The sequence below is a fragment of the Brachyhypopomus gauderio genome, chromosome 20 (genome assembly GCF_052324685.1).
Source record: "Brachyhypopomus gauderio isolate BG-103 chromosome 20, BGAUD_0.2, whole genome shotgun sequence".
NCBI classification, from domain to species: Eukaryota; Metazoa; Chordata; class Actinopteri; order Gymnotiformes; family Hypopomidae; genus Brachyhypopomus; species Brachyhypopomus gauderio.
In genome coordinates, this window is record NC_135230.1 from 6878416 (window position 1) to 6905101 (window position 26686).

The 26686-nt window shown below is 42.9% G+C and overlaps 1 protein-coding gene and 1 long non-coding RNA gene across 2 annotated transcripts in view; one reads left to right on the top strand and one right to left on the bottom strand.

The window, feature by feature from the left end:
• Positions 1–26686, bottom strand: part of trpc5a (transient receptor potential cation channel, subfamily C, member 5a) — a 50518-nt gene that overhangs the window by 15382 nt on the left and 8450 nt on the right. The window contains exons 2-5 of the mRNA XM_076982648.1: positions 20253–20647; positions 15554–16075; positions 2700–3036; positions 2390–2529 (exon numbers count right to left, since the gene is read on the bottom strand). Coding sequence (XP_076838763.1) covers positions 2390–2529; positions 2700–3036; positions 15554–16075; positions 20253–20639 — 1386 coding nt within the window. The 5' untranslated portion in view covers positions 20640–20647. The remainder of the gene's footprint in view (positions 1–2389; positions 2530–2699; positions 3037–15553; positions 16076–20252; positions 20648–26686) is intronic.
• LOC143484131 (uncharacterized) lies at positions 7040–7847 on the top strand. Its single transcript, XR_013122554.1, has 3 exons — positions 7040–7114; positions 7487–7588; positions 7718–7847. It is a non-coding gene; the product is annotated as an uncharacterized LOC143484131 (long non-coding RNA).

A 26686-nucleotide genomic window follows, 5' to 3' on the forward strand; every position in this document is an offset into this window, starting at 1 on the left:
CAGTCAGCTCACTTCAGAGTACAATAGTGTTGACACAAGTGGGGGGATTTACAAGCTTTGAATTGCTTTAAAATGTATGACAGCATAGTTTGTACAGTGAAGAGTAAACATACGTATTAATCACTCAGTGTATGTTCTAAACGGGCCCACAATCAGAAGCCTATAAACAAGTCTGGTTTGGGATAAGGGACTCAATGTTTGTCATGACTCCATGCGAGCTTTCATTACTATAAAAAAGAGAGAACGGAAGATAAAGACAGACCAGACCTGCTCCTGAAACATTTTCCATCTCATGAACTGCTGGAAAAGTTAAAGCCACCTAAGGCCACATGACCTCAAGGATAATTGTCTGTATCATGGTATCTAGACCACAATCAGACTAGATCGTGATGTCCTCCAGTATACCTCCAAACCCCAGAATTAGAAGAAAAAAAACGCCTCTTTTGCAGAAGAGCAGATTGGTTCAGCTCTCCCGGATGTGACCAGCAGCACGGTCACCTCTGTGGCTACCAGAAGAGGAACTCTATTAACGCAGAATGGAATCTCAGTCATTTAGAGTCCCAAGATTACTGGGAGTCACAAGAGGACAGTATACAGGAAGTGAAGAAGAACCTACGTAAGTTGTTGGTTCTCCGCCAGTTGAGTATGTTGAGTATGATGAGGCTCAACTGATGAGGCTCAGGGATTCCCTGTCATACAGCGCCGTGCTCAGAAATACGGACATGTCCCGGGAAATACGGACGTTTGGTCACCCTAATTTAACTTAATAAATTGTTTTATATATTTATATATTTATAAAACAATTTATAACTTTATAACTTTTATTTATTTATTATAACTTTTATAACAGGACATTTCCACAGTTTTAAAAAATATCCCGGGACGCCCGGGACAGGACGTGAAATACGGACATGTCCCGGGAAATACGGACGTTTGGTCACCCTAATTTAACTTAATAAATTGTTTTATATATTTATAAATTTTAAGGTGTCATTGAGTGCCTAGTAAGGCACCTACAAATAAAATGTTTTTATTATTATTATTATTATTATTATTCATAACTAATGAACTGTGTGTCACCACATACAGCCCGGACGCTTCCCTGTGGGCGTAGTCCTTGTCTTTACATGTATTTCCGTGGGTGTGGTTGTTTGTGTACAAGTTCACTTGTCTCGTTAGTCTAATGGGCTGCACGTGGTGCTTGTTACGTTCTGTGTATAAATTGTGTGCATTCGTCTCGTCTGGTGCTCGTCTTTGTGAGTCTGCGATGTGTGTGTGTTTGTTACATGTTACTGCTGTGCGCTAATAGCACTTTATACAGCGATCTCAATAAACCTCCGTGTTTATTCATGCAACTTGTCTCTGCTTTCTCAAGCCTCTCGCCCCCGTTACCCTGTGATGTATAGTGTAGCATGTTTTTTGTTTAAATAAAGCACCATTGAATTGAAATTGATATTTAATTTTTACAGACTTTTTGCATATACGGGAGAGGGGTGTTGGGGTGGAGATCAGAGAGAAGAGTGTGAAATCTCTGCGTCCACCTCCTGACTCCTTGTTTCCAGACTGGGAGGGATGTGCTTCAGGCTTACTGAGCACTTCCTGGACACTCACTGTCATCTGCCCTAAGCTACGTGAGGAACTCCGTGGTTGACTCATCCCAACGCTGAGCAAAATGCCCACGTCTGCAGAGATTCGTCAGCCCAGGTGAGAGGGCAGGATTCAAGGTAAGGTAGCGCGGCCGTAAGCTTTTGAGCCTCAAATAATTTTCTTATGACTGTAGCAGTTTGAGGCCTTGCAAAATGGTGCCGAGATGACTGATACTGATGCATATGGTATCTGGCAAAACAGTTGCACATGAAGCAACTTATCATAAAGTTTCTGCTGGAGAACTTTTTGTATCATGAGATACATGCTTGTGACAAGCACGTCACATACATAATCAAGACAAGCAGAGACTGAACCTTCGCCTTCTTACATGATCACAGAGAGGAAGGGTTTCAGAAGAAACACATGCGGTCACAAACTGGGGTATCATGATCAGATTTTGAATCTGAACAATTGTAAATTCTCCATCATTTTAAGCAATTTTGTTAGAGTATTCTGCCATTTGTATTTCCTAAATTGCAATGAGTCATATTAACTATTATTGTTCTCAAAAATAGCATAAATCCAATTTAACTTTCCAAGAGCGGAAAGTTACTTCCCAAAATACTCTATTTTTAAAATATATACAAAACATTACACAGTGAGCCTTGCAGCTTTTGTGTGGGTTGGAACCTAGCAATGTATGGTGACTCACATGGCTGTAGACGGTTGTGAAATGTTTGTGTATGTGCATGTGTGCTCCTCTGTGTATATGCGAGAACTCAGTCGGTGGTTTGCCGCTCACCTTAACATAAGCAACGATCTTTAGCGAGATGGTGGCTAAGTAGAGAGAGTTCATAGCAAAGTCCATAAGATTCCACCAGTCATGTACATATTCAGTAAATCCTCCGTCCCACATCTCTTTGATCTCAGCCCAGATAAACCCTGCATACATGACAAACACAAAATTTTAGAATCTGTTTTTTTTGTTTTGTTTGTTTGTTTTCCATGACATAAACACTAACTTTGCATACACTCCTCATGAAATGACAAGAAGGTCTTAAAGGTTTGAGAAGATCTAGAACATAGCTGAAGATGCACATGCAGGCATTTACCTAGCACCCAGGGCAGTATCATCCACTCCACAGCGGTGGGTGGAGGGCCCTGGACGTTAAGGTTGGTGCGCGCTATGTGCTGAGAGGCAAGCAGGAGGAGGAAGAGGAAGGTGAGGTAAGAGGCGGTGTGGCAGATGAATTTGATGAAGGGTTTCTTTATGAAGAAGCCCAGAGAGCTTTTGGGGGCCAGCAGGTAGACCAGGGAGAAGCCCGGGAAGAGGAGGCCGATGATGAAGCACATGATGAGCTTGACGGCCCAATGTCGACGCCGCCACCCTGGGAAACCGTCGTACCAGAGGGTTGCTAACAGCTGCTGGCAGTTCGGCTGAGCCACAAACTGTAAAGGAGAGAGAGGGAGAGAGAGAGAGAGAGAGAGAGAAGGAGGAGCAGACAGAAAGAGATAGAGAGACAGGAGGCATAGAAGAGAGTGAGAGAGAAAGAGAGAGAGGAAAGGAAGTTGAGAAAGAAAGGGAGAAAGAGTTGAGGGTGAGAGAGGGACAAATAAATGAGAGAGGAGGAGAGAAAGAAACAAACAGAAGTAATCTTAGCTGACCTACTTAGCCCCGTCCTGAATCTAGAGCACGGCACACACTTCACACAGATGATGGTACTTTTTAATGCTGAGATATTGTTTTTTATTCTTAATTTCATTAGTAAATTGTAAGAATCTATCTACTGTGCATATACACACACCCCACTTTGTACATGAAGATCTTTATGTCTTACAAATGCTTTCCTATCATTTTTTTTTTCACACATTGATGTTGTGTGCATTTTTTGCATATGGGTATTATGTAATAGTTTCCCTGGGGTAGTAGGACCTCTGGTCTCGCAGTATGGTGTCTCATGGGAGACTCGGCCCTCAGAGAACGAGCCCACGTGTCCAGTCATGCCGTGCCATATTCTTCATGATTAAACAATCCCTCACGTGAATTTGAACCTTGAGACCTGCAGTGTTGTGTTTTTTCTTTACTACAGATTTATATTTCAATCTGTACGATTCAAACTGCACAAACAAGCCAAAAAAGCTACAACACTGCCAAGCCAATGGCACATCTATAAAACACTGGGATCAGTAGAAGTGCTGTCTTTAGCTCCTCATTTAGCATTAGCACCAACGCTAGGACATGAGAAGTTGCTGGAGGCCTGGGGCCTTTTGAAGCCCTAGATTTGTCCAGCTACTAAATTGCCACTTCCCTTTCACCTTCTTTCTCATGCCTCAGAGAAGAGCTCTGCTGGTTCAGTTTCCTTTCGCACAGTTCAGGTAGGATGCTATTTAAATGCTAATTCACTTAGCACTTGCCGACAGCCGCGGGGCTACTCAGTAGCTCTCAGACACCAAAAGATCACAACCGCTGCTGGTTCAGCCCTCTATAAGAGTGGGCTGTAAGTACCTGATAACCTGGCTTTTCCTAAAACTAAATTTGGTTGTGCTTACACCAAGACTGATTACTAATTTAGAGCGTTTAATGCTTCTATTGTATCCTCATATTTTGGAGTATAATCGACAAATGGTGTTTATTAAACTGAAATGAGTGGAAAATGAGATTCACAACAGGAACAAACTGACTAACCAACATTCTTAGACTGAATCGCTCAGTTTTCAGCTGTTTCACAGATAGCATCATTTATTGCATTCACTGCAAAAAAAAAAAACTGGATTGACTTTTTCAGCATGTAAGAAACCTTCCTTTTTTCAGTCTACACTGTGTGCTGTTTGATCTTTCAGCAGACCAGAGATCACCTAGATAAAATTGCCTCTAACACAAAGGCTCAGTCTACTACCAAGGGGAGACAATATATTCACATATATGGTACAGTTCAAGTAAAATGTAGGAATAGTCAAACAGACAGAGGAGTCCAAAAAAATCAGAGAGGACAGATGACAAAGCAAATCAAGTTAAGCTCTCTTCTCAATGTTCAATTATATCTCCTCGTTTTTAACAAAGAGAAAGAAACAATGGTGAAATGGAAGGAGGTAAATAGGAAAGGAGAATGGTTTTGATGTGTTTCTTAGAGACCACCAGTGCCAACTAATTGCTGCTGACTCAGAAAATAGGTGTAGACTTAGTGTTGTAGGTATACACTTAGTGTTGTAGGTATAGACTTAGTGTTGTGGGTGTAGACTTAGTGTTGTAGGTATAGACTTAGTGTTGTAGGTATAGACTTAGTGTTGTGGGTGTAGACTTAGTGTTGTAGGTATAGACTTAGTGTTGTAGGTATAGACTTAGTGTTGTAGGTAGACTTAGTGTTGTGGGTATAGACTTAGTGTTGTGGGTGTAGACTTAGGGTTGTAGGTGTAGACTTAGGGTTGTAGGTGTAGACTTAGGGTTGTGGGTGTAGACTTTGTGTTTTGCCATTCTGACGTTTACACTTGCCCTCAAGTCAAAGGAACTACTAAGGAAACATTTAGTAAGCTAAATACTCATTATCTCATAAGAGTCGAGATAATATTCTCTCTCACTCTCTGTCTGTGTCTCTCATCCTCCTAATAGTCTAATTATTATGCAGTGAATTGTACCTAAAGGACCATCTCAGTTGATTTTCCCATGCCCCCTTTGACCTTCTAAAATTATGTTATACATCTCACCCTCTATGAATAGCTATTGTTCCTCCAGCAGACCACGTCATCCTCATAATTGTCTTTAAATTTGCACAGGGTATCATCCTCTGGTTCAAATGGAGCAGTATTTGATTTAAACAACTCCAGGCCTTGTTGCTCAGCTGGACAAATAAAATGAATAAATGATGAGGCATGAAAGCGCTGTGTGTAAATGCAAACAAGCGGCAGAAACATTTCCCACAATGCATTTCACTGAGCTTCCAATGACTATTGTGATCCAGCCATGGCCAGCATTCATTTCCCTTTTTGCTGAATAGCATATAGTGAAGTTTTTTAAATCTTTGTCTTCTACCTCTCTGGCTGACCCAAAATAACAGACCACATTAATGTTGTATGAGGAGATTACGCGTGTGTTTGTAACACCCAACTTCATGTGACAGGTAAACTCGGGCAGGGTGAGTGTTCACCAGAAGTTATAATGTTTTAATAATGAAAACACACTGGATTTTAATGTGTGGTGATTGCAGTGTAATTATGAGAGGGTGTGTCCAGATTTCCTGTTTCCTATTCTGTATATCTGACACAATCTAAATAAGATATTGAGCATAAATCATGAATGTACAGTTTAAACTCTGGTACATGTTAAACAATGTCAGCCTGTGCATGCCTCTAGCTGCATTCTATAGCATTTCTACAGCATTTCTATTACTTTTCTATTACTTTGGTTATTTTGGTTATTTACTTCTTTCAAATTTTGAATTCAAAATTGCTTGTCTTTTCTGCTAGTATATCCATATTCTTAGCCATGTCTTCACAAAAGGTGACAGTGGCCTGAATTCAGGGCCTAGATGAACAGAAACACCACCTTTTCTGTTCTGGAGATTGATGGTCACATAGGTTGTGATTGGAATTCATCTTCGGCCTGGACCATACCTGATGTTTCTATTTATTTATTTTTATTTTTTTAATTAAGACAGTTAGCCTGAGAAATTTTGAAAAGGGCAGGCAAATGCACTCTTTAATATCCACTGACATTAAGAAACTGAAAATGTGGGTGTTTTAATACCAGTTATTACAGGAACTTATATGAGAGGCAAACTGGTCAATTATAAAGGTGACTGGGCAGTTATAAAGGTATTTGGGCAGTTATAAAGGTGACTGTGCAGTTATAAAGGTGTCTGGGTAGTCATAAATGTGACTGGTCAGTTATAAAGGTGACTGTGCAGTTATAAAGGTGTCTGGGTAGTCATAAATGTGACTGGTCAGTTATAAATGTGACTGGGCCGCCAATCAGACGCCACTATTTTCAACATCAAAGTAAAACCTTTCAGCAGCCAGACATTCGTATTCTTATTCAGGTCATCTGTAACTTATGCTACAGCTTCAGAACATTGTGGTCAGATGACTTCTGGGTCAGTCCCCTAGGAACCAGAAATGATGATGACCTAGCATTGAAGAGGTCAAGGGTCATGTGACCTTCCTCTAACCACTCCCTTTGTCCCTGAGAAAATGGATAGCCCTTCTTAAAATTAAAAACTGAAATCTCTAACAAGAACTCACTACAAGCCTTTCTTTTCTAAGTATTATTCTAAGACCCCTTTTCATGCTTTTTTTTTAGCAGTGAGATCTATTTTTATTATTTTTTTAATAACATCAATTCAAGTCAGCTGTCACATTTGCAAAACACATTTCATAGATAGAGCTGAAATGAAAAACCTGTTCCTATGCTTTCAGGTGTACAAGTTCTTCAAATAACTACTTGTAGACAAAAGGAATACTCCACTGTCCCTCAAATGTACAAAACATATAACTGCAGCTCAGTTACCCAGGAGTGAACCAACCTTCCCTCAAGGTGGTGAGAACAATCGATTTGTGTTATATTATTCAGCAACAGTTTGTTCTTGGTTACATCGTCTTTCACTGGATTTCTGTTCCCGGTCTCTTGTTCTTTCTCTGTGTTCTCTCTGTAAGAGAGCAAGTGAGGGAGGAACCGAGAAAAAAGAGAAGAAAAAAACTCACTGTGTAGGAGAAAGGCCTGCTGGCTAACCCAGGCTTCAGAACAAACAGAACTCTCCCTCAAGCAGAGTGCAAAGCTAGTATTACATGCTAAAAAAGGTCCCTTGTGAAGTTTGTGCCCGTGAAGTTCCTGGGGACGTCACCTTACCTACAGCATTCCAGTCATACAGAGAACCTGAAATCAACCGATAGTTTGGTCCTCCTGCAGATTTGGTTCAAGAGAGGGGAGAACTGATATCAACGCAGAAAAAGTAGTGACAGTTGTGTATCTCTTGGGATGTGTGTGTCAAATAAAGCTCCAGTCACAGCCGTACGTATCCCCATCATGTCCAAAAGCCTTCTGTAAGAAGTTCCACAATACCGCAAAGCAATAACTAAACAAAATCAATGCCTTACAGTGCCAACATCATAATCTTTGTCCAATTAATTCATTATGCAGGTGAGAGTGTGTCTACAGAAGACGGTGCGGGGCTGACAGTTTATCTACAGTAATGACACAAAAGCTGTTGAATAGCAGCACTTCCACATAAAATCGCCAACCATCAGACACCGCCAACAATCAGACACTGTCAACCATCAGACACCACCAACAATCAGACACTGCCAGCCATCAGACACTACCAACCATCAGACACAGCCAACCATCAGACACAGCCAACCATCAGACATCACCAACCATCAGACACCACCAACCATCAGACACAGTCAGCCATCAGACACCACCACCCATCAGACACCACCAACCATCAGACACAGTCAGCCATCAGACATCACCAACCATCAGACACCACCAACCACCCAGACACAGCCAGCCATCAGACACCACCAACCATCAGACACTGCCAGCCATCAGACACTACCAACCATCAGACACAGCCAACCATCAGACACAGCCAACCATCAGACATCACCAACCATCAGACACCACCAACCATCAGACACCACCAACCACCAGACACAGCCAGCCATCAGATACCACCACCCATCAGACACCACCAACCATCAGACACAGTCAGCCATCAGACACCACCAACCATCAGACACAGCCAACCATCAGACACCACCAACCATCAGACACAGTCAGCCATCAGACACCACCAATCATCAGACACCACCAACCATCAGACACAGTCAGCCATCAGACATCACCAACCATCAGACACCACCAACCACCCAGACACAGCCAGCCATCAGACACCACCAACCATCAGACACTGCCAACCATCAGACACCACCAGCCATCAGACACCACCAACCATCAGACACAGCCAGCCATCAGACACCACCAACCATCAGACACCACCAACCATCAGACACCGCTAGGGTGACCAAACGTCCGAATTTCCGTATTTCACGTCCTGTCCCGGGCATCGCAGGTTTTTTTTTAAGTGAGGAAATGTCCTGGTTTTTAAATTACCTTCATTGAACCATTAAAATTTAAATTTACAGGCACTAGGGCACTGTGCACAGTGCTGCGTGTGACGTAATCCCTGAGCCGCGTCAATGAGGGCAGCCCTGTTCTTAATCACAATGTAGACAGCGTGACTGCCAGTAAGGCAAGCAACATGCAATATGCAACACCCCCCGCTCCAAGGTGTCCTGTTTTTCCATGAAAATATGGTCACCCTAGACAATGCCAACCATCAGACACCACCAGCCACCAGACACCGCCAACCATCAGACACCACCAGCAATCAGACACTACCAGCCATTAGACACCACCAGCCATCAGACACTGCTAACCACAAGACACCACCAACCATCAGACAGAGAAAACCATCAGAATCGACCAACCATCAGACACAGTCAACCATCAGACTGCAAACATGCAGACAGAAAACAATACCAGCTATACTGATATAGGGAGTATATACTGAGTAGGGATAGTGTAAATGCTATGAGATATAAATGTTGACTATGCATGAGTAATCCCAATTTAAATTTTCACATATTAATATGCAAATTCTTCCATCCACTCTCGACCAAAGGAGGATGGGTTCTTGTCAATCTTTCCTCCTCTTAATGAAGCCATCATGGAGAAAAATATTACTTTGCACATCACTAATACGATCACATAGTAACACTATGTTACCAAGCTATTATTGTCCAAAATAAATTGATAATTTCTTGGTTGTTTTATTTTTATAACTGTAGTTGTCAAAAGGACAATAGTAAAATAGTTTAAATATGTTATAACAACTTACTTTCACATTATTACAGAATACAGTTAACACTTGATCATCTTTTACAGTAATTAACTTGTTTAATCATCATTTACAGATAGGAAACTTGTACCATCAGACAAATCTCATTACCCAAAAGATGAACAGACTGAGACTACATGGAATCAGAGCTGGAAAATGTCACAGAACAGGTCCTCTGGTTACAAGGGTTTGTCACGTCTGGCAGAACTCTCAATATCAGTTCAGTGATGGGACTACACAGCATGCATTTAAATATCCTTCTGGTTAACATTGAATATGATTACTAATCCTTACTGTCCGGTTATGATTGGGAGATTAGAATTGATAATCCTAACAATCCAATTGCAATTATTATAACCAACAGTTTCTAGTAATACTCTTCAAGAAGAGGTCTTGTAGATTATGAGGAATGTGGATAAACACAAACTCAGAACAGCAACAGCACCAAGGATAGATACCGAGATTACATTTGACATTTGACTAAAGGACATCTCGCAGTGTCCTATAGCCCAAGATTCACTTTGCTTGCTTTACTTCCTGGGAGTAATAACTCCAGTAGCGAACCGTGACCTTTAAACCTGGGCCCGCTACCCCCCCCCCCCCCTCCCCCCCCGAAATTTTTTTTTTCCTTTCTTAATAAACTAAATAAAGAAAAACTGAGACGACAGTACAGCTTTAAAAACGCAATAAACAATAATATCTGTACTAGATAACATCTTAAGCAAAATAAGTTTCCAAACAAAATAAGGTTCACAGCTCCGTGGTTCTCGGAAGCGGAATATGTAAACAACGCGCACGAGGACGTCAAAGGGATGAATCGAAACTAGCTAGCGATGGTGCTAACGACAGCTAGCGTCGCCACAGCGGGCGGAAATTATCATACAGTTAAGCCCGCCCACTAAGAGAGAAGATATGATTGGTCAATTTTGCTGTCATTTGAAACTGGTATTGCGCTGAATTATAACTGCCAGGCCCTCTGTAAACGAACAGCGGGCATCACAGTCCTGATAGGGGGAGACACAGGCTCACAGGCTTCCACTCAACCCCTCACCTTCCAACACAGATTGAATAGACACGGGTGAATATTTTATTTGCTTATATTTTTGTAATTGTTTAGATGTCGAATGTCAAACTGTAAGTAGATAAAATAAAATTGGATAATTATATATATAATGCTTTAAGAATATTTTAGGCCCTCTGAGAGGGCGTAGAGGGCCCTGACGGTTCCCCACTGAATAACTCTCATATTTAAAGGCATTTGACAGAATTGCTGTGACATGTTGCTTTAATGCATGTTACATTTAAAAATGTAACAATTGTGCTTGTTATTTAGTATTACTCATTTTGTACCCTGTTATATTAATTTAGTGACAGCTGAAGGATTACACAAAATTTTGAGTAAGTACAATCTATTAATTATTTATTAAAATAGATATTAATTTTATAAATGTAAAGAAACAATATTAAATAGTATTATTATAAAATAAAAATATTAATTTACCCTTTTTTGCCAACCTCCAACCACCAGTACAATTTCTGACTTATTATTTAGTACTAACCAGGAAATTAATCATTAATGTATTGGTTAATTACAGTTTGCTATGATTTATATTATTTACCACCATTCTATTACTAGTTGTTACTATGACTTTGATAATTCATTGATAAGTGCTTGTTGCCACAGTAATTACCACGTCACATCACACTGTTCACTGTATTTGTCACCACAACAAGTGCTCCCTTATTTCCTGTAGCTGTCACCCTGAACTCCATCACTACGAGTCCCAGGAGGACTGATGTAAAGCTGGTGCATGACATTTGTCCTGGGCCAGATTAGTCACCTCTGGAGTATCCTTGGATTAGGACTAAGACACTGCTTCTGCAGTACAGATTGAGTACAGATCTACAGTACAGATCTACAGTACAGATCTACAGTACAGATCACGTACAAATCAAGTACAGATCTACAGTACAGATCAAGTACAGATCACGTACAGATCAAGTACAGATCTACAGTACAGATCTGCAGTACAGATTGAGTACAGATCTACAGTACAGATCTACAGTACAGATCACGTACAGATCAAGTACAGATCTACAGTACAGATCAAGTACAGATCTACAGTACAGATCAAGTACAGATCTGCAGTACAGATTGAGTACAGATCTACAGTACAGATTGAGTACAGATCACGTACAGATCAAGTACAGATCTACAGTACAGATCGAGTACAGATCTACAGTACAGATCACGTACAGATCAAGTACAGATCTACAGTACAGATCAAGTACAGATCTACAGTACAGATTGAGTACAGATCTACAGTACAGAGTGACTCTGTCCATGTAAGTTCTTTAGTCATGTAGATGATGTTGAGCAGCTAGTATTAACTTCAAGAATGTTGCATGAGACTGCATGAGCCACATTAGAAATGTGTACTGTGCATCTCTATGTTCTATGCCCTGATTATCTTCACTTAAATTAAAAAAATTAAACTCGCCTCATAGTAACTGTTACTGTATACTGCTGTATATACTAGGCATACACCACATGTTGGCTAAAGCGCAAACTCTAATCAGCACTCATTTTCATCTGTGTGAAGGTTTGTGTATGTGTGCAAACACACATGCAGTCTGTGATTTATTCTGCTTGGCGTAGCCATCTTTATCTGTATTCATGCCTATTCCTATTGAGATACAAACAATTACAGCTAATTGGACATGCAGGGATGGTCTAGTGTCTCCCAGACAACAAGAAAAAGAAAATGTACAAGAAAAACAAATGTACTCTAATTCAATTCTATGACTGCTTTCTAATGACTGCGTTCTAAATGTTGTATTCTATGTATTCTAATGAATGCTTTCTGAATAAACATTCTGAATTTAAAATATACTAGAATTAAATTATTACCAAATTTAATGTAAGTAGGAAATATTTGCTGACTTGTTATAATTTATAAGGCACTTAATTATTCAGAGTGTTTGAATGAGGCCCACTGTTTACCCAGCACCATGTGTGATGTTCACACTCGAAACTTCTGGTGATGTTTTTAACTATGTAGAGCATTAATTATGCACTGATCCACATTCATTTAGGACTGTCTACCTTCAAAAAGATCTAGAGGGAAAGAGCATTACAAAAGTCATCGTCCTCTCCTGGAAACCTAGTGACACAAATGACACACTGGATGATCAATATGTGCTTGATCCTGTCTTCATTCATGTTTAATGAGCAGTTTGAAGTGATGAATTATCAAAGCCGTACCTAAACTGACTCGATCGATCAAAGTGATTAACATCAAGCATAAAGAGGGTGGGTCATTAATAAAAGAAGGGTAATCAGTAAAATCCATTCTGCAAACAAACGGTAAGTCATCCCTAACCTAAATTGCGGTGGTGTGTGTGTGTGACATGTCCTCCTAGAGGTTCCGAGCTCCCAACATTAAAGCATCCACAAAGAGGTGTAGTCTCTACATTCTGTATTGTGGCTTTAGCTTATTGGTGTGTTTGGTGTAATTTTACACTTTAAATTAAGCCAGGGGTGTGAAACATACAGCCCACACCCCAGAACTGGCCTTCCAGTGGGTTCAGTCCAGCCCGCGGAATAAACTTGCGTTAATAAAGAATAAACTCCATTTTATTTAAAATCCTAAATTGTCATATAGGGGCGTTTTAGTCAGTTCTATCGCTTTACCCGTTTTTTTCTGTTGACCCAGGCAAGCTCTTAAGTGAAATGTCTTTGTCAAAAAAGAAAAAAGTGGATACAGATTGTTGGATTTTTCAAGAAAAATGGAAAGATCATCTATTCAGATGCTATTCATTGCTTTCCAGATGTGGAAAATGTCACTGTGATCAGTTTTTATCCATAACGCACTTAAATAAGTGTTTAACTGAATGAAAGTGCACATACTTTTCTTAAAAATTAAAAAGTTAAAGTAGAAAGACATTGTTAGTTTCATGTAATTTTGGAATGCGTTTACTGGTCTGGCCCCCTTGAGATCCGATTAAGTTGTATGCGGCTCCCAGACCAAAATGAGTTTGACACCTCTGACTTAAGGCTTTTCACTCTCTCTTCATCTGTGAGTTTGTCAGGTATTTACCCCCAGTACATTGTCTCCTCATACATCTCTTAGTGAGTGATAGTTGTGGATTGAAAGATTGAGAGCGGGAGGGGAGACGTAATAGTCACTGTCTTCCCGAAGATTTAATAGCTATGGTAGTGATACTTGTGTATTTTTATTGATATATTGTTTTTACTCATGTGTTATTTGTGTTCATGATTAAGTCTATTGGAAAGTGTATGCTCTGGCTGTGTGAAAGAGGCTGTGTGTAAGAGGCTGTGTGTAAGAGGCTGTGTCTAAGAGGCTGTGTGTAAGAGGCTGTGTGTAAGAGGCTGTGTGTAAGGTTGTTTCAGCGTTTGTAAGGAAGTCCACCCTGGTGTGGCAGACCTGGCCCTCTGCACACTGAAACAGTGATAACGCAAGAATTAACAGCTCAGCCACCCACTTGTTTGTAACTGGGCAGAAATGTACATGGAGTATCATATGTCTCCTTTAGTGACCAGCTGGTTAAGTCTTCTTTGTCTCTGATGACCAGTGAAATGTGACAACAGCCATACAGAGACCTTTAAAACTTTATGGCTGAAGTGTCTTCTTTGGAGATGGCTTATCATGAATAAACGCTTGCTCCGCGGCTGTGAGTGTTAAACCTTCAGTGTGTTACGGTACCGCCCCTGACCCCTCCCTCAAGAGTCATGTGTGTTACGGTACCGCCCCTGACCCCTCCTTCGGGAGTCATGTGTGTTACGGTACCGCCCCTGACCCCTCCCTCGGGAGTCATGTGTGTTACGGTACCGCCCCTGACCCCTCCCTCGGGAGTCATGTGTGTTACGGTACCGCCCCTGACCCCTCCCTCGGGAGTCATGTGTGTTACGGTACCGCCCCTGACCCCTCCTTCGGGAGTCATGTGTGTTACGGTACCGCCCCTGACCCCTCCTTCGGGAGTCATGTGTGTTACGGTACCGCCCCTGACCCCTCCTTCAGGAGTCATGTGTGTTACGGTACCGCCCCTGACCCCTCCCTCGGGAGTCATGTGTGTTACGGTACCGCCCCTGACCCCTCCTTCAGGAGTCATGTGTGTTACGGTACCGCCCCTGACCCCTCCCTCAGGAGTCATGTGTGTTACGGTACCGCCCCTGACCCCTCCCTCGGGAGTCATGTGTGTTACGGTACCGCCCCTGACCCCTCCCTCGGGAGTCATGTGTGTTACGGTACCGCCCCTGACCCCTCCTTCAGGAGTCATGTGTGTTACGGTACCGCCCCTGACCCCTCCCTCGGGAGTCATGTGTGTTATGGTACCGCCCCTGACCCCTCCTTCAGGAGTCATGTGTGTTACGGTACCGCCCCTGACCCCTCCCTCAGGAGTCATGTGTGTTACGGTACCGCCCCTGACCCCTCCCTCAGGAATCATGTGTGCATGTTTGTGTTCGCCTGGGTCCACATGCGTCTGTGTTTATTAGGATGTGTGTGTGTTCGTTACCGTCGTTAGTATCATCTGTCACTTGCTGTGTTAACATTATGTGTTGGTCTGCGTGATTGCTAGTGTGTGTGTGTGTGTGTGTGTGTGTGTGTGTGTGTGTGTGTGTGTGTGTGTGTGTGTGTGTGTATGTTTGTAACCTGCTATTGCCTTGTCCTGACTCCTCACCTTGTCGTCATAGACGTCACACACTGAACAGCTTCAATAATTTGTTTGTTTCTTAATCTGCACTAAAAGGAAACTGATATCCCACTGTTAATATCCACACGGCATACAACATATCCACCCCATATGATTATGTATATTTACAGGTCATTCAATGTGCTCCTGATGGACTAAACAGGATTCTGCCCACATTGATGCATTGTGTTAGAATATTTGCAAAAATACATTATATACCTGTGTCAAACGAGAAGAACTGAAAATGCTCAATAGCACATACAGGCTCAAACTCTTTTAAAGCTCCACATGTTAATCTCAGAATTATCTCATCATAAACAATAAATAAAATTTGAATGGATCCAAAACATTCATACCTCTTTCTGGTGGTACTTGATGGCCAGTTTCAGCTTGGCCAGGTCTCGGCACTCTCGTGGGTCCAGTTCCTCGCTCTGGTCATCACGGTGGTTGAGGATGGTCTCCAGTTCACGGGAGCTCCGGGCCTGGTCCAGCAGGTCCTTGGCGAAGAGCTTGCACTGCTGGGAAAGCTCCTCGTATTCCTGCCGGAACTCGTTCTCCACCTTGCTGAGCTCCTTCAGCTCCCAGCCCAGCCGGAACGCCGTGAGGATGGGGTCCTCGCTGGAGAGCGCGATGAGGGACGGGCTGGCCAGGGCTTTGTAGATGTTGAGGCGGGAGCGCGAGTGGCGGAGACTGTCGACCTCCGAGCTGGAGACGCACTCCACGCAGTCGCAGCGGATCTGGTGCGGCCTGGGAATGGTGACTTTGTGCTGGAGCAGCAACTTGATGATCTCGTAGTTGTTCGTGTGGGCAGCGAGCATGATGGGAGTGATGTCGGGCGTAAATTCCGAAAACTGGGCGTCCATCATTAGCGACGGTACCTGAGAGAGGCAGAGAAGCCAGTCAGGACCTGCTGTTCCTGGCACACATTTCACAGTATAATGCCATCACACTGGGATCAAGAGAATGATCAAATAATTTATTTTGATCACACTGATCAAGATTCACAACGAACTTGATAAGCGTAACGTGAATAAGGTGACTGTTCACTTTTAGTCTGTTTATGTTCACCAGGTGTCACTCTGATTTATTGCTTAAAGTAAAGAGAAACTTTGATGCAACCCAAGATTGAATAAAAAAAAAAAACTACACTTCAAAAAAGATTACTCTTAGAACATTACTCTTAGAACATTACTCTTAGAACATTACTCTTAGAACATTACTCTTAGAACATGCTCGAGAAGTTGCGAGACGTACGCCATATTGGTTCTGCTTTTACCCATAAGACTTTGAGGAGAATGGCTGCAGGGTATCCTGGAGGACGCACAAGTACTGGAGGACCACACAAACTCCCCTTCACTGTTATCAACACACACAAAGACTGAGCAGTCTACAGCCCGGGGGAGTGTGAAGGCAAATGTGTTGCTTCAATTGATTTTGCAAGAGTTCAGTTTTAGCTGAATAGCACCGGGAGAACCTTAGATGGCATGAGGAAGAAACCTCGAGAAATGCTAGAACTGAAAAAGGAAACAGACAGCACAAGATACTGAAGTTACAATCACAGATTACACAACTAAATCTTGGGTTCTCAGATCACATGTCTATGAGATAAGCCAGTGGCCACCGCTAACCCTGTTGAAGATGAAGGGGGTGTTTGAAGAATGACAGTACTGTTTAACAGATAGGAATTTCAGTTGAAACATGACAGAAATTCAAGAAGCATGTTAGAAGTTGCACGTAGAGGTTGGTAATTAAGACATTTGTGACAGATTGTCAAGGTTAGGAGATAACCTGATATTCAATCATTGAGTACAAACAGATCAGATGAGGTTTCTTGGGGCTGAAATATTTCGCCTGTTTGCCGCAGCAGAAGGATGAATTTGCATACACATAGTCACCTGACCAGTCAAGCAAGAGAAGCATCTGGTTCCTCTTGAGCCTTAGAAAAGGAGCTTTGTTCACTGTAAACTAACTTAAATATGCTCCATCGACTGGGCCAGCTGCACATGTCAATAATATTCTCTCTCCCGATTCTCTTGGGAGAAATCTTGTTTCCATTGACCTCATTGGCTATTTTCCCAGGGTCAAAATTCTCTCTGATCAATATATGTAAACCACTTTATGCTCAATGTTAAAGTGGTTTACATATATTAAAAGTTGCCGCAAACTAGACGTCAAAGTCTATACAGCAGTCAAAGTCTGAAATGTTTTGAGGTCACAAGATGATTCCAATGTATGTGTTATTAATAAAGCCTGTGGTGGAGATACATTGCATTTCCTTTGGTGGTATTTTATGTTTCCTGTGTGAAAACAAAGCCTGTGTGAAAACAATGACTTACATGTGCACACACACACACACACACACACACACACACACACATACACACACACACACGCACACTGCAAACACATTTTTTTTTTGTCATATTTTCTCTTCCAAAATTTAAACAACTGTAATCCAAGAACAAAGTCAACACTCTCTAGCACTGAAATATTTTTCAGAAACACTTTGTAACAATGGCAGACATGCACGTGTGTCCATACACGGTTGGCAAATGCGTTTTATTTTGAGATTTATTAGCAGTCCATTAGTACAACAGGCCTCCTCTCAGAACTCCCATATGGCTGCAGTGGTTGCTATAGTGATACCAATGCTAAGTACACAAGGCAGCGAGAGAGCGCTACATGGGACCCAAACGAGACCCTACAGTATTTATAATGAGTGAATCTGTTTGTGCAGAAGTGGACAGTTTCATTTTCAAACTTTTGAGCATGCTGTTCCTGTTTTCTGTAGGTTGTTGCGATTACGTCGTATAAAAAAAAAAAAAAAAAAGACAGACAGCACAGACCACACATTTGACACTGGTCTATGCTAGCCACAGCGTGTTAGCTTAGATTAATGCTATTACGAGTTCATCTTACTGGCATAACTAAGCCACAACCAGGAAAACACTACATCAAACTGGTTTCCATCTCTGTTCCTGTGATTTATCTTGCTGCACGGTTCCAATCCTAACTGGTATTCATGATCCAACTAAGTAATCCAGTTAATCAATCAATCCATCCATCACCAAATCAATCCACTTGGTGATTACTGGTCCAGAACATAACACATGCTGACCACCAAGTTTATGCAATCAATGTATGCAGACAATACAAAATATACCCAATCTCTACACCGACCTTCCCAATTCTGGTCCTCAGCTGTATAGCAGGATCAAGACTAGAAAGCATTGATTTAAGGAACCCCTGTGTTATTAATGGATGCAGACCTTAGCTGTGGCTCAGAGCACAGTCTTATTAATGGAGGCAGACCACAGCTGTGGCTCAGAGCACAGTCTTATTAATGGAGGCAGACCACAGCTGTGGCTCAGAGCACAGTCTTATTAATGGAGGCAGACCACAGCTGTGGCTCAGAGCACAGTCTTATTAATGGAGGCAGACCACAGCTGTGGCTCAGAGCACAGTCTTATTAATGGAGGCAGACCACAGCTGTGGCTCAGAGCACAGTCTTATTAATGGAGGCAGACCACAGCTGTGGCTCAGAGCACAGTCTTATTAATGGAGGCAGACCACAGCTGTGGCTCAGAGCACAGTCTTATTAATGGAGGCAGACCACAGCTGTGGCTCAGAGCACAGTCTTATTAATGGAGGCAGACCACAGCTGTGGCTCAGAGCACAGTCTTATTAATGCAGGTGCGTCACACAGGTGTGGCTCTCCCTGAAGGCACAGCAAAACCTTGGCTGCAGCTGCAGGAAAATCGGAGAAATCTGTCTAATGGGTGACGTGTAATAAGCTCTGCAAAATGAACAGTCTTTACACACTGTTCAAAGTAACCCACTCACAAGGTGAATCTGAGCGTAAAGACGAATCTGGGGGGGGATCAACAAAACGGCGTTTCCTCCAGAGGTCAGAGGTCACGAGCTCCATCCCTGGCGATGTCGCCACCGTCCGTGGCCTGAGGATCTTGTGACACCTAGGCTGTGCTCTCAGGCAGGAAGAGATGGTGTGCTGTCCAATCACGTGTGTCTGTCAGAAGGGGGTCAGATAGCACCATCCTCTGAGTGTGCTATGCCCCCTGACGCTGCACGAAAAGCTGCAGCTCGAAAAGACGCGGCATTTTCCTGCGCGCACCTGGGAGGGACCATGTGACACAGCTCGCCCCCCCCCCCCCCCCCGGTTGGCAGCTGTCATGTTAAAATAATAAAACTATAGGTGGGGATCGTCTGTAACTAAAACAGTCGGATGAAAATTTGGAGAAAACAGGAAGCAGCTGGGACAAAGCTATGCCAGCTTACAATGACCTGCACTAGGAAGTCTTTCTCCACACCATATGGCCAGTGAGCCTCCACCAGGAAGTTTGGAATTGAAGCCACCCTCAGTGAGTGTTCGGGGACGAGGCCACTCAGCTAGTGCAAAGGTGGTGCGTACTGTTGGTCTATGTAATATCTACACTGCCAAGAAAGGACCTTCACGTTCCTCCACCTACACATGTCCACATGAAGAACATTTTGGTGCGTGTGATGACTTTGTCTGCTTCATCATGCAGCCTCTCAGCACAAACATGAATATGTAAATATATGTGGAAAAAAAGGAAAAATATGACGATTCATTCAGTTCCTGGTGATGTGTTTCCCATTTCATGATACGCCTTAATTGGCTAAAACTGTGTTTGGCTCTTTTTAAAATGCTCTTTTTAAAAACAGGAAGATGAAACAGTCGTAGATCTCAGTATAAATAGGTGACAAGCACTTCTCAGTTCAATTTCAGTTCAGAAAAGGAGGAAATATAATAACAATGGACAAAATTTTTGTTTATCACTGGATGGGAGAAAAATCCAATCAAAAATAATCCAACCCACTATGATTTATCACATTATGCAAGAATGGAAAGGCTTAAGTTTGTCAAATAAACCACCTGCACTTTATTTCTTTCTCTCCTTGTATATTTTTAGTGTATACAAACACACACACACACACACACGTTATTTATCCTTCAATCGTGGGGACAATTCATTCCCACAAAGCACCACGTTCATAGCCCACACCTAAACTCACCTGTTTTTCTCCACTTGGCCTTCTATGAGACAGCAGTAACTCCACGGCCCCCACCACCTCCTTGCGGATGGCGTAGAGCAGGGCGTCCCCCGTGTTCACCCCGTGGTCCAGGAGCAGCTCCATCACCTCCAGGTTCTCATTCTCGATGGCGATTAGCAGGCCGCTCCGGCCGAGCGGATCCACACAGTTCACGTCTATGTTGTAGTAGACCTGGGCCTCCTGTAGTGCGTGCTTCACTCCGGCGTAGTCGCCTTTCTCCACGGCGGAGAGGAACGCCCGCTCCTCCTGAGATAGCTCCACCTCCGCCCGGACTATATGTAACGGGATCCGGTCCCGGTACGGAGAATAGCTGGACTTTTTGTAGTACAGATGAGACATTGGATTCATGATGGATTCTAATGAACGGAGAAAGAAAGGGCGGAAATAATTTGTGAGAGAATTGTAACTGAATTGTTATTTTCAGATTAGACTTCAGATTATTCCTTATGGTCTGAAAAACACTGCCAAATACGTCTAGTGCTGCCAGAAAGAGAGAGACAGATGAATTCTACTATAGCAGCATGCATCTGTAAGGATTGCCTTCATAACAACACCCTGTCATAATAACAGAATATCCACATTGGGTTGCAGAAGCTTCACATTTTTATCTATTATGTATTCGGTACAAGATTGTCTTATCAAATAAAACCCAAAATATTTTCATCTGTTGAGTGCTCTGGAAAATTTAGAAAGCATTTTGTTTTATCTAGCAAATGATTTAAAACATCACATGACTGTAGCTACCATGCTGTTTCTGATTGGAACAGAAATATCATATTCATATTTCATAAATGTTACAGAAATAGGTTTTATGCTGACTGGAGCAGGGTGTGAGTTTGTAATCAGTGTAAAATGAAAAAATATATATAAAAATTAAGCAAAGGAAAAAATTATATTTGTAGTGTAAAATTCTGCATGTTTCAAATTTAAAAGCAGTGTTTTTATGACAAATACATATATAACAGCATATTCCTCACTTTGTTCTGATTTATTCTGGAAATTAATATTCAACTTATTCAGTCTACACTGAGAGATGGAGTAATTAGGGGTTAGGGGACGGAGTTAGGGGAGGCCGACGTGGCTCCTTTCTTTCATCTCTCTTTCTCCACTCTGAACGAGAAGGCGAGAACACACCAGGTGCTGTGGTCCATATGGTTCCTCAACACCTCCCTGCTCTCCATCAGGAGGGCCTCACGTTCACACGTGTGCACATGCTCACACACGCGCTACAGTGTCAAGCATTAGCATTAATGACATAAATGTTAGGATCAAAGGGTTAAATCTCTTTATTCCCAAGACAACCGGGAATCTAAGCTTGACCCGTAGCCTAGTCTTTAGCGATGATTGTAAGCCTAACTCAAAAGCTAAACCTAACCCTGGCTGCCCTCGCAGGTCAACCATATATAGTTTTAAATGTGTAAGTACATATTGCAAATCCAAGAATGGACACACACAGTAATTGTTCAAAGTTAATATTTTGTTAGTATTTTGTCAGACTTAAAAATATAATAATAAAAATAAAAACGTAGGAACACTTAAAGGGTGCATAAAGCTTTAAGGCATAGCCATTACTGCTTTTTCTGAGTACATTTTCATTTTTACTACTACTACATTTTTACTACTCTCTCAAGTACTCTCTCTTTAACTGGATATGGCTTTGTGTAATGTATCTATGTTTGTAACAGATTCTTCTGATTTCACTTCATAAAGAATTCAGAAGACAAATATTATAAGTATTACACAATCAAAAATGGTTAGCAACATTTGAGAACGCTTAGCTTCCCAATCCCATATAAGGGCAATTTCCTACATAGATTACAGTTTTGTATCATGTCACGGTAGGCCGGGCCAGCCCCACAGGGGAGCCGCCCACTTCACATTCCTCACATTCCACTACACAGCCACTCCCCTGCTCCGATTCACCTACCTACACCCTAATCACCGCCACCTGTCTCTCATCTGTCTCACCCCCTACTTCAGCCCACGGGTCCAGCACGCTAATGTTGTGCATTCACTCGTAGAGGAGTGAGCCTGATCTTCCCGTCTGCCAAGTTACGAACTCGGCGCCTTGAGCTCCTGTGTTTATAGCCCAGCGCTGTGTGCGTGTGGCTGTGCTTTGCTTCACTTTGGGTGTGATTATTGTTGTCCTATTGCTGTCCTGTTTTGACATTTAGTTTTGAACCTGAAGTCTCTGGTGTCTCCATCTCCTCGCAGGTTCACCAACGTTGGACCCCGTTACTACTCTCTGCACTCCTCAGTGCACTAGTGCATCTCTTCTCACACCTACATACTGTGCCCCATCCTGTATCCACAAGCAGGAGCTCAGATCTTAAAGCAGTCCATGGGGCCAGGGGGTTTGAGAGTCTTGGATTCCCTCAAAAGGAGCAAGACCGGTAGCCAAACATTAGCAAATTCTGGGCGAGAAGAAGAGAAACTGAGACCAGTCATGGGTCATAATGGCAGAAAAATCAATCTAATTCGTTATTTTTTACTGTCTTACTGTCTCACACTGCCAGTTAGAGTGCAGGCGAGGCCTAGACAACTGACCAGCACATGTTCAAAGAAAGGCCCAAAGATTTGTGGGCCCCTGTTGGAGATTGTGGCCATGTGGGCCTCCCCAGTCTGAAAAACCGAACCGCCTGCAAGAATTGTCCTACCACCACGAGGATTGTGGTGTAACCTTGAGAGTCCTGATGCACGCCTGGGGCCTGTTGCGGAGGCCAGATAGAGACCCGGGCACATTGTAGAAGTCCATACGCTGCCCGGCCAGTTGTGAACAATGCTTAGTTAATCTCACTTGTCAGTCTTTGTATTCTGTAAATATGCCTGGCCATCACCTCGCTAGGGTAAACAGGACTATTACCCGCCCTGTTAATAAACCCTGCTCTACACACCACCTGTGTCCACCTCCTGGCTCCCCAACATTACACAGTCTCTATGAGTCTATAAGTCTATGGCTATGTGAAACCATGGACATTGTGGCATAGACAAAGGCATTAACTTTCTTGTGAGTGATTCCTTGGGGGTCTTGCACAGGGAACCCGATGGAGGATGATACATGTTTGTGCACGTTGCTCCTCAATGTCTTCCAAAAATAATGTTTGGCAAAAAGCTGCTGAGCGCAGGTATTCCCCAGGATGCCATGAGGTGAGGGGTTGTGCCCACGTGACGAGATGACAGAACTGATCTGAAAGTGAAGTTCTCCGAGGGGCACCTACAGTCTGGGTACGTCTACAGTTCGTATGGCTTGTGCAGGCCTGTCATCAAGCTCCTATCTAAGGGAAGTGACAGTGACACTGGGGGGGACTATAAGCGGTAGTTCAGGACCTGGTGATGGAGTATGTGCTCACTTTCCTGAAATACACAGGTGAGAGCTTTGGCTTTAGTGTAAAGAATCAACCTGGAGTAAAACCGTGACCACTAGGTCTGTCTGGGGTTCTGTTCTAAGTTGGCTGCCTAAAGCTATTGTTTCCATTCTTCTAATGCAAGTTTTATTGCTAATAACTCTCTGTCCCTCACACCATGGCGCTACTGTGCAAGGTCTCCCAGTCCACTGAACCGCCCCCAGCGTGGTTTCAGAGGCATCAAGTTCTATCACACAAGCTTCGGAGGGGTCAGGATGCAGGAACACAAGTGCTGTCATGAAAGCAGTTTTAAGATCATTGAAGGCATGTTCTGTTTGCACAGACCGCTTTAACAGCTTGGAAGCCCCCCTTAAGGAGGGTGGTCAGACAGCAGCTATATAGTGAAAAAGTTCCTCATAAAATGCAAAACAAATGAGCGAAACCCAAAAAACGCCGCAACTCTCTACTGTTGGTTGGTCAAGGAGTTGGCAACATGCAGCCATCTAGGCTACCCATTTTGAAATTGCATGTGAAGTACTTTATAGCTAGCTGCATGTAACTAGCTAAATGGCTAACTCAGAAATCCCGTCGTAGTGTGACACATTTTTGCTCTATAGTTCTTTCCAAAAATGAAGAGAAAAGAGGATATATCGCACTTCTTAAAAATAAAGAATAAAGACACTCATGCACAAAGTTAGTCAGAGCCAGAGAATTCAGTTATGACAGACAGGTACAATACCCACCCTTGGTTTGAATATTCCAAAAATTCAGACTCTGCACATTTCTGTGCATGCAAACACTTCAGTACTCCCAAAAAACGCAGAGCCAGTATTTGACTTATTTATTAACCTTATTATAACAGAAAACTATATCAAATGTTGATTGATAATGAATATTTACTTTTTCTTCTTAAATGCTGGCACCATATGGTAAGTAATGTAATCAACCCCTCTAACAGAACTACTGGTCCCAGTCTACCCAGTCTGTAAATAGGACAGTCATGCGCTTGAAGAGGGAAAAGCTGACTAGCTTTACTCTTATTGAAGAACTTTTTGAGTTTGACATTTTCAGGGAGAACACAGAGCTGGTTAAGGGGCTTTCAATGGAGGTGAAGAAAACTGATGAGGATGGCAGCTAGAAACAATTATTCCTGGACCAGGGGATAGAAGGTTTTAATCTAGCTCGTATGCTCCTATTATAATGGAGAATTCAGTTTGGTTCAAGAGTAGGAAATGAATTAGTTCTGTATGCAGGACACCCATATGAAGCAAAATGGGTCCAAACCCAACCAGCGCGTCCATCCTCAAGGGAAGATTTAAAGGCTCCACAAGAATCTGGAACTCCTCCACGAAGCAAATGTGAATGAGGTTCCCCTCTGCTCCTGAGTCAATTAACGCTGAAAAGACAGGAGGTTTGTTGACAACACGAGACTACAGGAATGGAAAACTGATTTAGACACCAACCACTTAGTGGGGACATTCGCAACATTAGCATGTGGAGGTGACGTCTAGGGGCGATGTGATGGCACATAAGGAGCCAACACTCACATAGGAGACAGCTAAGCTCCTCCACAATACACACAGAGACTCCCCTGCAAGCAGCAGAGTCTGGGCCTCTGATGAAGGGAAGCACCACGCTGCACACCCTCACAACCTCACACACTCACACCCTCACAACCTCACACCCTCACAACCTCATACACTCACACCCTCACAACCTCACAACCTCATACACTCACAACCTCACACCCTCACAGCCTCATACACTCACAACCTCACACCCTCACAACCTCACACACTCACATCACACCCTCACAACCTCACACACTCACAACCTCACACCCCCACACACTCACACACTCACAACCTCACACACTGCACACACTCACAACCTCACACACTCACAACCTCACATTCTGCACACTCTTACACACTCACAACCTCACACACTCACAACCTCACACACTCACAACCTCACATTCTGCACACTCTTACACACTCACAACCTCACACACTCACAACTTCACACCCTCACACACTCACACCCCCACATGCTGCACAACCTCACACACTCACACCCTCACAACCTCACACTTGCATTCAGCACAGTTCTCAGGATTCAGTCTCACACAGTCGTGGCTCCAGCTGCACAGATGCGGTGACGAGCTGATCGAGGTTCAGACACTCGTCGCTACACGCCAGTTGAGGATACCCAGCACTGCTCAAGGCCATTGTGCAAAGTAAACAGCAATGTATGTTATTTCAGTCCACTACCCACAGCTAGTGTCTCGTTCGCTGCGCAGTTCCTCTGCCCAAGGGTTTTTTTCTGCAGGCTCATCCCTCATGGGGATGTTCAAAACACTGCCTAAAGGGCTCATGAGTGAGAAGGTGGACATGAAGCCATAACACCGAGGCCCATATCAAAACCAAGAAAGAAACATTAGCCTGGATAGGGAATTGTTGAAAAATATCAAATATTGTAAGAGGAAACCTGAACGTTCATCCGGGTCCCAGCCATCAAACTTTTTCCGGCTTGATAAACAGAAGAATGACATGAGGAGAGTAACAAGGTGTGGAGAGCCAGGTGAGGGGTTCACTAACACATACACCAAACATCTGAGCTCAAGAAGTCCTTACTGCTGGTGACTAACTGATCTAATGAAGCTTTTTTCCCCAAAAACTTTTTTTTTTCTACTGAGCCGAGGCTTTACCAACTGGGTGAATCCAGCCGCTGATGTTGCCCTAACAGCGGCCCCTGAAACATAATCACACTCTCTACAGGACCAGAATCCCAAACATCACTTTACTCCCGTACGGTCAGTCCAACAGTCAGGAGATCATCTAAAGAATATGCAGAGTCCAGAAAGAGGTGAAGAACGGCAGGAGTAAAAGAACAAATGAATTACTGAAAAAGAGCAACATGACGTCATTAAATAATTCCTAAAATAACAAAGCATTTAAATGCTGACACGTTTTGACACGTTTCCTCATTATTGTATTCCTACCTTCTTGAATAAGAGATGATGCTGTTGCTGATATTGTTGAAGTAATG